Source organism: Pongo abelii, chromosome 3 (assembly GCF_028885655.2).
Source record: "Pongo abelii isolate AG06213 chromosome 3, NHGRI_mPonAbe1-v2.0_pri, whole genome shotgun sequence".
NCBI classification, from domain to species: Eukaryota; Metazoa; Chordata; class Mammalia; order Primates; family Hominidae; genus Pongo; species Pongo abelii.
In genome coordinates this window covers 105,965,428-105,979,197 of record NC_071988.2, presented here as the reverse complement: position 1 = coordinate 105,979,197, position 13,770 = coordinate 105,965,428, and the positions used below count along the sequence as shown (strand labels likewise).

Genomic DNA, 13,770 nt, shown 5'->3' with positions numbered 1-13,770 from the left:
GCTCACAGTGCTGCCTCCACCCTGATGCACTGCTCAAGATCATACTCAAAGGTCCCTTCACCTACAAAGACTTGTGGAACTCCTTGCTCTCACTTGGTCCCTTCTTCCTCAAGCCTGCCCACTCACCACCTGGCACTGAAGAGTGCTCTGCACACTTGCTTCTTAAATGCCCAAGTCCCAGGGCCAATGGTGATCATTTTAGCCCTTGGCATGTTCAGCGACAGAAGACTGGGAGCTGGGGGGCCTCTTCCTGGAATCAAACCTAGACAATTGTCCACGCCTGCCCACTTGGCTTTCAAGCTCGGCTTCCTCTGCCCTCACATTAAGTCTATCCTATTTATTATCCATTTTTCCTTTGTGAGAAAAAGCACTTTAAGATCTCAGCAAATTAGCAGAAAAAGAAATTAACTTGTTATTCATTTTCATTACTTGATTTCCCCATGGAAGTGAAAAATTAATGAGAGGACAAAAAGAGAAGTGAAAGAGGCTTTGAGGTGCTTATAAAAGCCACTTTAAGTGGCTTCAACAGCTGATGGAATTTTTTTTCATCATGTCTAATTTCACATCAAAACTTGTTCTTTTATAAAATAAAAGGAAAACCATATCATACAGCTCATAAGCTTATGAGCTATGAATAGAATTGAATATGGAGGGAGATTGGCAAAATGGATAAACACATTTCTAAGTGGGCAAGAGAAATCAGAGATGAAGGAGATGAGTACATAAGAAGAACCTGGATTAACTAAGAAGGAATGAGAAAAAGTAATAACAATGATAGTACCAATAAATAAGGCCACAGGGCACCCCGGAGAGCAGGCTCTCACTGTGTGCTGTCAAACTATGCTCAGCACTGCCTCAATGCTTGATGAATGCATTGAACAAATGCATTTCTCCTCAGTTCCAACATTTGTGGGCTTCAAATGTTTCATGCTTTAAATATCTGGGCTTTTGCACACAGAAATCCTCTGCCTGTGATGGTCCTCCCCAAGACTCCATCCTTTACCTTGTTGATTCCCACTCAACCTTCAGATTGCAGCCCACGTGCTTGGCACTGTGCCTCTGGAAAGTCTCCCAGCTCCGTCTTTGCTCTATTAGTATTATTCTTTTTTTCAAATGCTTATTGTAGTTTGTAATTATATATAGTCATGTGTTGCTTAACAATGGGGTATGTTCTGAGAAATGCATTGTTAGGCAATTTCGTTGTTGTGCCAACATCATAGAGTATACTTACAAAACCTAGATGGTATGGCCTCTTATACATCTAGTCTATATGGTATAGGCTATTGGTCCTAGGCTATAAATTTGTACAACATGTTACTTTACTGAATACTGTTGGCAATTGGAATAAAATCATGAGGCAATAGGAATTTTTTGGCTCCATTATAATCTTATAGGACCTCTGTCGTATAGTTGTCTATCACTGACCAAAATGTCATCAGGTGGCATCTGACTGTAAATACATAATCAGCTCTTTAAAGGGCAGATAGTATGCTCCATGAGGGCAGAGACAGGTACATTTTTCTCGGTACCACTGTATCATCCCTAGAACTAATGTAATGCCTGGAATATAGCAGGCATCTTGAAAGCGTTTGTTACACGAATGAATGAAGGGTTTAAATACTTGTTTGGCTTCCTGACTTGTTGAGCTTCCCACACACACCAAAATCCCAAACTCCCAGAATGGTTTTTCCTTGCCTCTCCAGTGCCCTATCTAGACACCCTCTACACGTGCAACTTGCAGATCTTCCAATGGACCGCATCCTCTCACTACCTCCATGCCCCGCTCATGATGTCTCCACTTTGGAATTCCTTCCCCTGTCCAGTATTCAGGACTCGGCTTTGGCACTGTCTCTTCTGGAAGCCCCTCCTCATCTCTCCCTCAGACTGGATTAGGTGCTTTTCTACTGGGCACTCCTAACATGTTCTATCATAGAACTTATCTCACTTATTTATCATACTATTTATTCATATGGTTACTTGTATGTTTTTGCCATTACACTGAGTTCCTTGAAATCAGGGATCTAGCTAATAGTCATATGTTGATGTTATGTGTGTGTATATTTCTGTCACTTTTTTTTTTTTTGAGGTGGTCTGTGTTGCCTAGGCTGCAGTGCAGTAGCACAACCACAGCTCACAGCAGCCTCAACCTCCTGGGCTCAAGTGATCCTCCCACCTCAGCCTCCCCAGTAGCTGGGACTATAGGCGTGAACCACCACCCCCAGCTTATTTTTTAAAAGTTTCTGTAGAGACGAGGTCTCAGGCTTGTGTTTTTTTGCCCATATAAAATATGCTTGGCACAATGTCAGACACATAGACATGTACCTGTTATACAAACTTGGTCTTTGCTGAATGAACACACTGAATAGTCATTTTGCAAACAGAAAATATTAAGTCAGACCATATCATGAAATAAAAGACACTTAAAGGAACTAAATATGCTATGACTGAGTGTTGAATTAGCTTCCTTTTTATGATATGCTCAAATTACTTCAATCCTATATAAACGTTGAAAAACAAAGCAAGAGACACTCAGGGAAAAGTCAAAAACTTACAAGAAGCATCAGCATGAAGGATCCCATATAGATGATCAGGAAAAACAATGAGATCATAGTTAGAGTGAGAATTCCACGTATCCACCAGTTTTTCCACCTACAAAGAAAACGTAAAGTTAGTATTTAACATGTTCTTAAGGTTTTTTGTGTGGTTTCAGTATTGATTTGCCAGATTTATGAATTTTCCTTAACTGTACTTTAAGATTCCCCTACTTCACTTTATATAACAAACAACAAAAACAAAAAACAAACAGCATTCATTCACACACTAGGAGATAAATTAACTTTTAAAGTTATATTAGCCAAGAAAGAAAATAATTTTTTTTTTTTTTTTTGAGACAGAGTCTCGCTCTGTTGCCCTGGCTAGAGTGCAGTGGCGCGATCTCGGCTCACTGCAAGCTCCACCTCCTGGGTTCACGCCATTCTCCTGCCTCAGCCTTCCGAGTAGCTGGGACTACAGGTGTCCGCCACCAAACCCGGCTAATTGTTTTGTATTTTTAGTAGAGACGGGGTTTCACTGTGTTAGCCAGGATGCTCTCGATCTCCTGACCTCGTGATCCGCTTGCCTCAGCCTCCCAAAGTGCTGGGATTACAGGTGTGAGCACCGCGCCTGGCCAGAAAGAAAATAATTTTTGTTAAATGTGAGTGGGGAATAAATCGTGAGGTTAGGGCGTTAGGTGGTCAGGGTGGATGTGACAGTCAGGCATCCCACCAGGGACCACATAGAGGGGAAGAATGAGCCAGGTACAAAAGCCCTCAAAAGAGATGATGCCCAATTAGGATGGCAGATGAACACAGTCATGATTTTAAGAATATGATATAGACAGCACGGACTGCCAATGAGAATAAGTAATGAAAGACAATACCAAACTAAAACTGGAAAGAACAGTGATTTCAGTGAAATAAAGGAGTGAGGTGCCAGTTACCTAAGAGGTCAGCCACTGAGGATAAAGACAGATGGAAGGACACTTCTATTGTTCAAAGTGTATTGACTGCTTTCTTTGATTAGGGACAAAGCCTTTAGTAAGTTATTTCCTTGGCCAGGCGTGGTGGCTCATGCCTGTAATCTCAGCACTTTGGGAGGCCGAGGCGGGCAGATCACGAGGTCAGGAGATCGAGACCATCCTGGCTAACACGGTGAAACCCCGTCTCTACTAAAGATACAAAACAATTAGCCGGGCACAGTGGTGGGTGCCTGTAGTCCCAGCTACTCGGGAGGCTGAGGCAGGAGAATGGCATGAACCCGGGAGGTGGAGATTGCAGTGAGCCGAGATCGCGCCACTGCACTCCAGCCTGGGCGACTGAGTGAGACTCCGTCTCCAAGAAACAAAGTATTTCCTTATCCTTGGGCCTTTCTTTGCTCCTCAGAGCAGAGCTTTCCTGCTGGTACACCGGCTGGTCCTTGCCATGCTGAGAACTGGTCTCCCTCAACCCTCTCTGTAAGGGCCTGGCATGCCTGACCACATCCCACCACTGCCACAAGCGTTACACTTCATCCCCAGTGTGCCATACAAATAATCACTCCTTGTGTTACCATGTCATATAAACTGTTGGCAGCTCTGTATGAAAAATCCAGAATTTCTGAATGCTCCTATATACAAATGATGACTTCTATATTTAGAATTGTCACTGTTTTTCTTTAGGACTTTTCTGATTTTTATTAATTAAACTGGTAGCATTTAAATTATGTTACAAGAGATTTTGATTCAACTTAAAGTCTAGTAACATATATGCAGTATATTCTGAGCAGAAGTCCTCACTCCTTTTTTTAAAAAAAATAGAGACAGGGTCTTACTATCTTGCCCAGGCTGGTCTCTAACTCCTGGGCACAAGTGATCCTCCTGCCTTGGCCTCCCAAAGTGCTGGGATTTCAGGTGTGAGCCACCATGCCCAGCCCCCATTCCCTTCTTAGAACAGAAATATTAGCTGCCTTCATAAGGTATAGAATTGCTTCAGCTCAGTAGTTTGAGACCAGCCTGGGCAACATGGTAAAAACCCAGCTCTACAAAAAATGCAAAACTTAGCTGGGCGTGGTGGTACTCGCCTGTGGTCCCAGCTACTGGGGCGGGGGGAGTGGGGGGAGAGGAGGCGGGGCATGTTGGGGGCTGAGGTGGGAGGAACACTTGAGCCCAGGAGGTCAAGGCTGCAGTGAGCCATGATTGTGCCACTGCACTCCAGCCTGGGTAGCAGAGCAAGATACTGTCTCTTAAAAAAAAAAAAAAAAAGGGTTACATTCCTTGCTTTCAACCACTCTCCAATATAGTTTAAATACTTCCAACAAATACTCTTTTCAAATATTCCTTTTACCATGTCATTTCTGCACACAGGATCTAAAATACCAACATACCAACAACATACATTTTTTTCCAGCTTCCAAGTTTCTTCATAAGGCAGTCAAATTGCATTCATTCAACTTTATTTCCCTCTATTGTTTAACAAACTATGTAGACATAAACTTCTCATGAGAGCATGAGCATGAGGCAGAACTAAAAATGAGTGTAGAGTCAAAAATACTATGGCTGAAAGGCTCCATGTAGTTGTACAGATATAACTGTTAGTGGATTAATGGATGGATTAGGAAACTGGGCTAGGTCACAAATCTAGTCAGAGGTAAATAAAGGACCAAAAGCCAAGGCAAAATCCTGTCTCTATAAAAAATACAAAAATTAGCCAGGACCATGCCTGTAGTCCCAGTTACCTGGGTGGCTGAGGTGGGAGGATTGCTTGAGCCTGAGAGGTAGAGGTTGCAGTGAGTAGAGACTGCGCCACTGCACTCCAGTCTAGGCAACAGAGTGAAACCCTGTTTTAAAAAAAAAAGTAAGGGGAGGGCATAAAACTTGACCAAGGGATTTCTCTTTTAGGACTTTATCCTAAGGAAATAATTAATGGATGTTAAAATAAAGTTACTACAAAGAAAAATGTTTAATGTAGAGGTATTTTTAATTGTGAACATTTAGTAATATACTAAATGCCCAGCAATAGGTGGTCAGTTGGATAAACTAGGCTATAGCCATGCAGCAAAATATATCATACAGACATTAAAAATGTTTCTGAAATATATTTAGGATTCTGCATGAAATGTTGTTCCTAATAATACCATGGAATGAAAATGAAAACAGTAAGGTAGAAAACAGTACAATCTCATTTTTGCTTTACACACATCCATACATACACACACACACACACACACACACACACACTGCACAAGAAAAAAGCCTCAGAGAGTAAACACCGAAGTATTCTAAATATTAATGTCTTGGTAGGAGGATTATAGGTTTTTTTTTCTGCAAGTAATGTACATTTCTTATGTAATTACTATTTTTAATCCTATGTATGTACAAATTCTAAGTCTTTGCAAGACAGTCTGTTTTCAATATTAGATTAAAAACAGGATAAAAATGTATAAAACAGATTACATGTAAAACATTCATGTAATCTTTGTAGAAAAGTTTCTTGAGAAGATTGAAATCATTATACTATCTATTGTTCATTTTCTAAAACCAATTCACTCATAAATAGCATAGATAAGAATACAGGCATTGAAGCCACAGTACCTAGGTTCAGAATGTGGTTCCATAACTTACTAGCTATGTGACCCCTGATATATAATATCTGCCTACGTTTCCACATTTATATACCTGTGTTACAAGGCTGCCATAAGAATATTAGTCAACACATATAAAGTGCCTGAAACAATGCTAGTACATAGTAAATGCTAAATAAATATTAGCTGCTAGTATTTGCTATTGTTACTTCATATCAGAAAAAAAACAACTTCATGATTAAGGAAGATCTTATTATGAATGACACACACAAATCTGGCCATTCTTATAGAACATCAACGACACAAAATTTCAGGTCTGAGATAGACTTGATGAGATTTTAATGCAAAGTTATATCTGGGAATTAGGTCATGAAAACAACTGGGAACAAGAACTATTAAAATAATCATGCTTTTCACAGCAGATCAAAGATATGTTCTATTGGTTAAAAAATATGAAAATGTTGCTTTTAACCAATATATTCTAAGATGGTTATCCCTTACAAAGTAAAAAAAAAGAAAAATTCATATTACATTTACTAGATACGACTAAACTAGTGGTTTTCAGACTGCAGGCTATGACCCAAGGGTAGTAAAATCCACTGAGTAAGTGACATGTAGCATTTTTTGTTCAATAACATAGAACAGCGTCAAATAGAAAAGAAATCAGAGGGTATTACACAGTAACGGGAAGAACTGTTTCATAACATTTTTGCAGCAGTTAAATACATTTGTGTGTCTTGGAATGTGGTATACAATGTACTTCTTATTGTGTCATACTGTCAAAAAGTTGGGGAAACATTGTTCTTTCTATACCAATATGTAACATTTCATACGTTAATCTGGACAAAAGCTTAGGTTTACTTTGCTTTTATAAATTTTATAATTCATATTACTAAAGTATACAATGAAGGGTAATATAATTAGCTGAAATTTTGTGGTCATCACACATTTTTAAATGTTGCACAAATATAAAATGGTAATGGATTGTGGAGTTTTAGACAATAATCTTAAACTCAGTTAAAAGAAAAAAAAATACTGGCCTGGTGCCATGGTTCACGCCTGTAATCCCAGCACTTTGGGAGGCCAAAGTGGGCAGACTGCTTGAGCCCAGGAGTTCAAGACCAGCTTGGGCAATGTGGTAAAACCCCGTCTTATTTAAAAAATGAAAGAAAGAAAAGAAAAAAGAAAAAAATACCTATTTCTGTCTGGCATTTGAAAAATAGGGAACAGAGACTGTGGAGTTTTATTAGGTGTTCTAATACCAGAAAAAGCAACGTGACGTGGTAAATAGATCATAGACTTCAGAATCTGACAGCCCAAGGCAAGAATCCCAAGTCTATATCTTACTAGCTCTGTAGCCTTCAACAATTAACCTCTCAGCCTTGGTTTTCTTATACTTCACAAGGTTTTAAGGGTAGATACACATTAAATACATAGAACTATACCTCAGATATTAGGTGGCCTTTTTGACCACCTAATACCATAGCTGGAAAACTTACAAAAAGCCAAATTTATTACATGGACAAGGATAACCTCAAAGCCTATCTTGTGCACTAAGATATACTCATCTTCATCCAATCATACCTTGAAGATAAACCAGATAGAGCTTTTTTGAGAATCTCAGGGGTTCTATCTGAGGATGGTGGAATTTCCGGAATATCAGAATCTGTTCTGGAATCCAAATCTCCATATCTGTCATCAATATCTGTTTCCTAAAATTAAAAAGACAAATTACTTTGCAAAATCACGTTTATAAAAGCACAGGCTGGCCAATACATTCATTTATTGCTCAGTGTGTCAAATCTCAGTTACATAATCTGAAACAAAGAAACTACTATTTATCTTGAATATCTTAGCACTGCCATACTTCTTTGTTAGGGAAGTTTGACTATCTTTGCTAAAATCTACTACTAATAATACAAAGGATAACTTTAAACAAAAGACACAAAAGAAGCTCCCATATTTTCTAAATCAGAAATATACCCCTAAAATCAGATATGTATTGTTTTGCCACTTAACTGGGAGATCACGGTGTTAGTTCCATGTAGATTCTGATTAGCTGTTAAGAGTCCCTTTTTAAATTTGATTTCAATTAAAGCATCAACCATAAGAGTAATATCTTACATAAGCATAGCATTTCTCATATATTTGTAAACATTTCAACTTCCATCATTTTTATTAGATCCTCAAGAGAGAATCCCAATTGAAGCAGGTCAAATGGACCTCATCTCTATTTTACTGGTAGGTAAACTATGATCAACAGCATTTGGTGATGAGATTTTTAAAGAAGTTATTTAAAACACAAACTGACTTCTGAGTGCATGTACAGGAGCTGCGTGAGTGTGCTGGAGATGGCAGGGAGCTCTAGGCCTTTAAACAAAGGTGGTCACTGCAGAATTTCCAGGGATAGGGTGATCAATGCAATTTTCAAAACAGAAATGTCATCTAATGCTCAGTTTTAAAGTTGTTCATTCTGCCATAAGTCTCCACTGCCATGTTCTTTCCTCTTCTACAACCTCTCCCGGCTCAGGCCCTACCCTTTCCATCCTGCCCTGGCAACCTTCAGTTATGAGTGGTGAACACACAGAAACCTTGGGAGAATGGCTTACAGAGGAGGAAACCGGAGTGAGGGTGTTGAACTGGGATAGAGGAAAGAGAATTCCCTGGAGGCAAATACAAATAGACAGAGCATTGAGCAGGATATCAAGCCTGAAATAATCCTAGGAATAAAAGCACCCAACAATTCAGAATGTTGAGGATTCTCAATCCAAACTCAGCCCTTATTAGCTCCAAAACACTGGCAAATGTCATCACCCCTTCGAACTGTTTCTTCACCCCTAAAATGAAGGATTTAGTATAATGCCAAGGACTTAGTAAATTCAAATAAGCAGTAAGATAATATTATGATTGAATCAAGTTTTCTAATTCCTCATTAGGAGGCTCACCAAATATAATGTTAGCCTTCGGGAGTATTTTCAGTTTTCATAAAGCATTAATAAACTTTAGTTTACTCACTTTTTAAGTATACAATTACGAAATTAAATGTGTCAATGTACCCTAAATGACAAATGAGAAATAGAAATGTCAAATTCCCACTGTGACACCAAGAGTCAGTCGGCCCTGAAGCTGCTTAAATAGAGATGGTAACTAATAAACAACCAGATAGAACATCCCCTCAGAAAATGGCAGGGCACCTGCCGTCAGTCTGATAAGCCGCAGAGCTTGGACATCTAGAACAAGGGAAACACATCAGTTTTTTTTTCTTTTCCCTGCCATTTTCTTTTCACCTTTAATAACCCAGAGTATTGACAGGGGTGGTGTGAGGGGTAGTGGGGTTGGTGACTAATGGAAGTGGTTCTCTAGGGCAGTATCACCATCCTACAAAAAGAGCATGAGACTAGGAATCAGGAGTTACCAGCCCTAATTCCACCTCTACTCTACTCTAGTAGTGAGACAAACGGCAAATCACTTAATCTGAAGGAAACTCAGGCCTTGGTTTCCTTATTTATAAAATACTAAAACCATTAGACTAGCTTTCAAATTGTGCTCCTCAAAATATTAAAGTTCTCTGCAAGCCACTTCAAAGTCCACTTTGCAATAATGGTGACGTGCTGCAACCCTCCCCTCCTAACCCTCAACAAGGCTGTCCTGCTTTTATCTACATTATTTAAGCTTCTGATTTCTATTTTATACCCTTTAGAGAAACACAAAATAAAAACTTAAATTGAACTAGGAATCTATTTCATTCTAGTAATTAAAGAATACAAGATAATTTCTAAATAGTGGCATTTTGGAGCAATGTTACTCAACTATGAGAATGAGTAGCAGGGGCCCTTGTTTTACTGTATTTAATGTATAGACTCTGTTACAAAGACGCTAGACTTGAAAAGGAAGATAAGAGTGTGAATGGAGATCAGGGAGAAGAAGGCAGTACTATAATACTTTTAATGATCAAATAGAGCCATGCAGCATTGTGCACGTTGAATGAAGGTATGTATGTATGTATATCTGTATGTATGTATTTATTTATTTATTTGAGATGGAGTCTCACTCTGCCACCCAGGCTGGAGTGCAGTGGTATAATCTCAGCTCACTGCAGCCTCTGCCTCCCAGGTTCCAGTGATTCTCCTGCCTCAGCCTCCCGTGTAGCTGGGATTACAGGTATGCCCCACCAGGCCCGGCTAATTTTTGTATTTTTAGTAGAGACGGGGTTTCGCCATGTTGGCCAGGCTAGTCTCGAACTCCTGACCTCAGGTGATCCGCCCGCCTCGACCTCCCAAAGTGCTGGGATTACAGGGGTGAGCCACCGTACCTGAATGAAGGCATTTAAAATGTTTACAAGAACCTAAAAATTCGTAGCTGCTTCTTCTCAAGCTCATAATTTAAAGATAATGATCTTCAACTTTCTATTTTGGGCCTGTGTTCTCCTACCACCACGTGATCTCATGGACCCCATACACTGATGACTCCCCGTAAACTTACGTCTCCAGCTTCCAACATGCCATCTCCAGGTGGTTTTCCACTGGCATCATTCGAAATTCAACAGAAGCAATGGACTTCTCTCTCTTCCACATCAAAATGCTGCCTCCTTCCGTAATTCCTTCTTTGGAGAAGATACTACCACCAATCCAGTTAACCAAGTACTCAGGTCAGAAACTTAGGCATTGCCTTAACACTTGACACTGCCTCCTTTAACCAAAACATTCAGTCTGCACCAAGTCTATCATTTGTCTTTCCCTCCATGTCTTTTTCTTTTGCTTTTTTTTTTTTTTTTTTTTTTTGAGACAGGGTCTTACTCTGTCACCTAGGCTGCAGTGCAGTGGCGTGATCTTGGCTCATGGCAGCCTCAGACTCCTGGGCTCAAGCCATCCTCCCACCTCAGCCTCCTGAGTAGCTGGGACTACAGGCATGCACCACCACACCTGGCTAATTTTTTTTGGCATTTTTCATAGAAATGGTGTATCACCATGTTTCCCAGGCTGGTCTTGAACTCCTGGACTCAAGCAATCCACCTGCCTTGGCCTCCCAAAGTGCTGGGATTACAGGTGTGAGCCACCGTGCCCAGCCTCCCTCCATTTCCATTCTCATTCACCACTGCAAGCCTTGCTGAGCATCACCTTCTTCTGTAAACATCCCAGAAGGCTTTTTTGAAGAAATTTTTCTAAAATTTCTATGAAAATGCAAAGAACATAGAAGAGCCAAACAAGTTTGGAAAAAGAATAAAGTTGAAGGACTTATATTACCTGTTTTCAAGAGTTCTTATAAAGCTACTGTAATCAAGAAAATGTGGTATTGACAAAACAGACAGAATGATCAATGGAAAAGAATAGCCCAGAAATAAACCTACATGCATATGGTCAACAGATTAACAACAAAGTTGCAAAGGTAATTCAACACATGGTACTGGCACAATTTTAACAAAGAACCTTGATCCATACCTCACACCACAGATAAAAATTAAATCAAAACAGATCAGACATTTATATAAAGCTATAAATCTTCTGTAAACTCTCTGGGACCTTGGTTAGGCAAAAATTCCTTAGTATGATAACAAAGTATTATCCACCAAAAAAAGATAAATATAACTTCATCAAAATTAGAATTTTCTTTTTTCAAAAGATACTAAGAGAATGAGAAGACAAGTCACAGAACGAAACATATTTTCAAATCACATATCTAATAAAGGACTTGTAATCTGGAATACATAAAGAACTCTCAAAATTTGATAAGGAAACAATAAATGAACAAAATATTTGGACAATGCACAGATGGTAAATAAACATATGAAAATATGTTCAACATTATTAGTCATTAAGGGAATGCAAGTCAAAATCACAATGTGATTCTACTATACATCTATCAGAATGGGTAAAATTTTAAAACTGAACAACCAAACGTTGGAGAAAATCTGGAGGAACTGAAAGGCTTGCACACTGCCGGTGAGAATGTAAAATAGTACAACCACTTTGGAAAACACTATCACAGCTTTTTTTAAAAATTACATATACAACCAACAACTGACCCAGCCATTTCACTCCTAGGTATTTACCCGAGATAAACTGAAGTGTAGATACAAGCAAAGACTTGTGCACAAATGTTCATGGTAGCTTTACTTGCAATAGCTCCAAACTAGGAACAATTCAAATAGCCAACAGGGAAATGGACAAATTATGTTACTTTCATACAGTGGAATATTCTCTTGTGATAAAAATAAGTGAACAATTGATACATGGATGAATCTCAAAATAATTATGCTGAGTAAAAGAAGCCAGACAAAATGTACATGTAATATGTATATATATACACACGTATATATATACACACGTATATACATATACGTGTGTATATATATATATACACACATATTATATTATTCCATTTATATAAAATTCCAGAAAATGCAAACTCATCTATAGTGCCAGAAAGCAGATTAGTAGGTGTCTAGCGATGAGGGAAGAACTACAAAAAGGGGCAAACTTTTAGTGGTGATAGATTAGCTCATTATCTTGATTATAATGATGGCTTCATAGGCATATATATATATATATATATATATATATGTCAAAATTTGCCAAATTATATTTGCTATGGAATGAATGTTTCTGTCCCTACCAAAAAACAAATTATACAATGAAGTGCATTTTCCAATGTAATGTTATCTGGAGGTAACCTTTGTAAGATAATGAAGTCAATTAGGTAATTAGAGTGGAGACTCACGAATGGGTTTGGTGCCCTTATAAAGAGGCACAAGAGATAATCTCTCCACCATGGGAGGACAGAGCAAAGGGGTCTGTCTGCAAAGGGCTCTCAACAGGAACCAAATTGGCCAGCATGTTGATTTTGAATGTCCAGCCTCCAGATTTATAAGAAATCAATTCCTGTTGTTTAGGCTATAGTATTTTCGTTATAACATCTTGAACTAAGATAGCACTTTAAGTGTGTTCAATTTAGTGAATATCATTTATAGTTCATGAGGACTCTTGAAGAGCAGTCCAGGAAAGAGAACTGAGGTGCTTCCCAATACTGAGGACAAAAAGGACAAGAACAAGGACAAGGGGCTCAGGGAACAAAGGATACAGTTCATCAAGAGGATGATTCCATCATTACACACTGTACACAGGTTTCAAAATATGACACTGTACTCCATAAACATATACAACTATTATGTCAGTTGAAGTAAAAAATAGCTGGGTGCAGTGGCAAGCAGCTATTTCCAGCTATTCAGGAAGCTGAGATAGGAGGGCCTCTTGAGCCCAGAAGTTAGAAACCACCCTGGGCAACATAGCAAAATCCCACCTCAAAATAAAATAATTAAAATAAGAATCAAAATTTTAAAAATAGATGATGGCTCCAAAAGGAAGTCTCTAAACAAATGAAGGTAAAAATGCAACAAAGGATAATATATTAAATCACTCACACTTTTCGCCTCTTTTACAACTGGCCCCTTAAAAAGTGAGTTAGAAAACCAGGGTCAGCTCTTCCGTCAAGAGTCCCTTGATGTGGACACTGATCCCTGTAGCTCAGTTCAGCATTAAGATTTGCAATTAAGCCAAAGGAAACCCACAGAGACATAGAGCTCCACGCCTGAAAGGAGGCAGCCTTTTAAAAATCTTGAAACTAAACAGTTTTACTTAAAAGAACATGAGGCTGTGTTCCTGATTTCAGCATTTTCTG

The 13,770-nt window shown here is 38.9% G+C and overlaps 1 protein-coding gene across 3 annotated transcripts in view; it reads right to left on the bottom strand.

The window, feature by feature from the left end:
• Nucleotides 1-13,770, bottom strand: part of CDS1 (CDP-diacylglycerol synthase 1) — a 100,260-nt gene that overhangs the window by 71,205 nt on the left and 15,285 nt on the right. For all 3 annotated transcript variants that reach the window (XM_009240163.4, XM_054553279.2, NM_001132360.1), the window contains 2 exon segments: nucleotides 7,681-7,808; nucleotides 2,553-2,649 (listed from right to left, as the gene is read on the bottom strand). In XM_009240163.4, coding sequence (XP_009238438.3) covers nucleotides 2,553-2,649; nucleotides 7,681-7,808 — 225 coding nt within the window.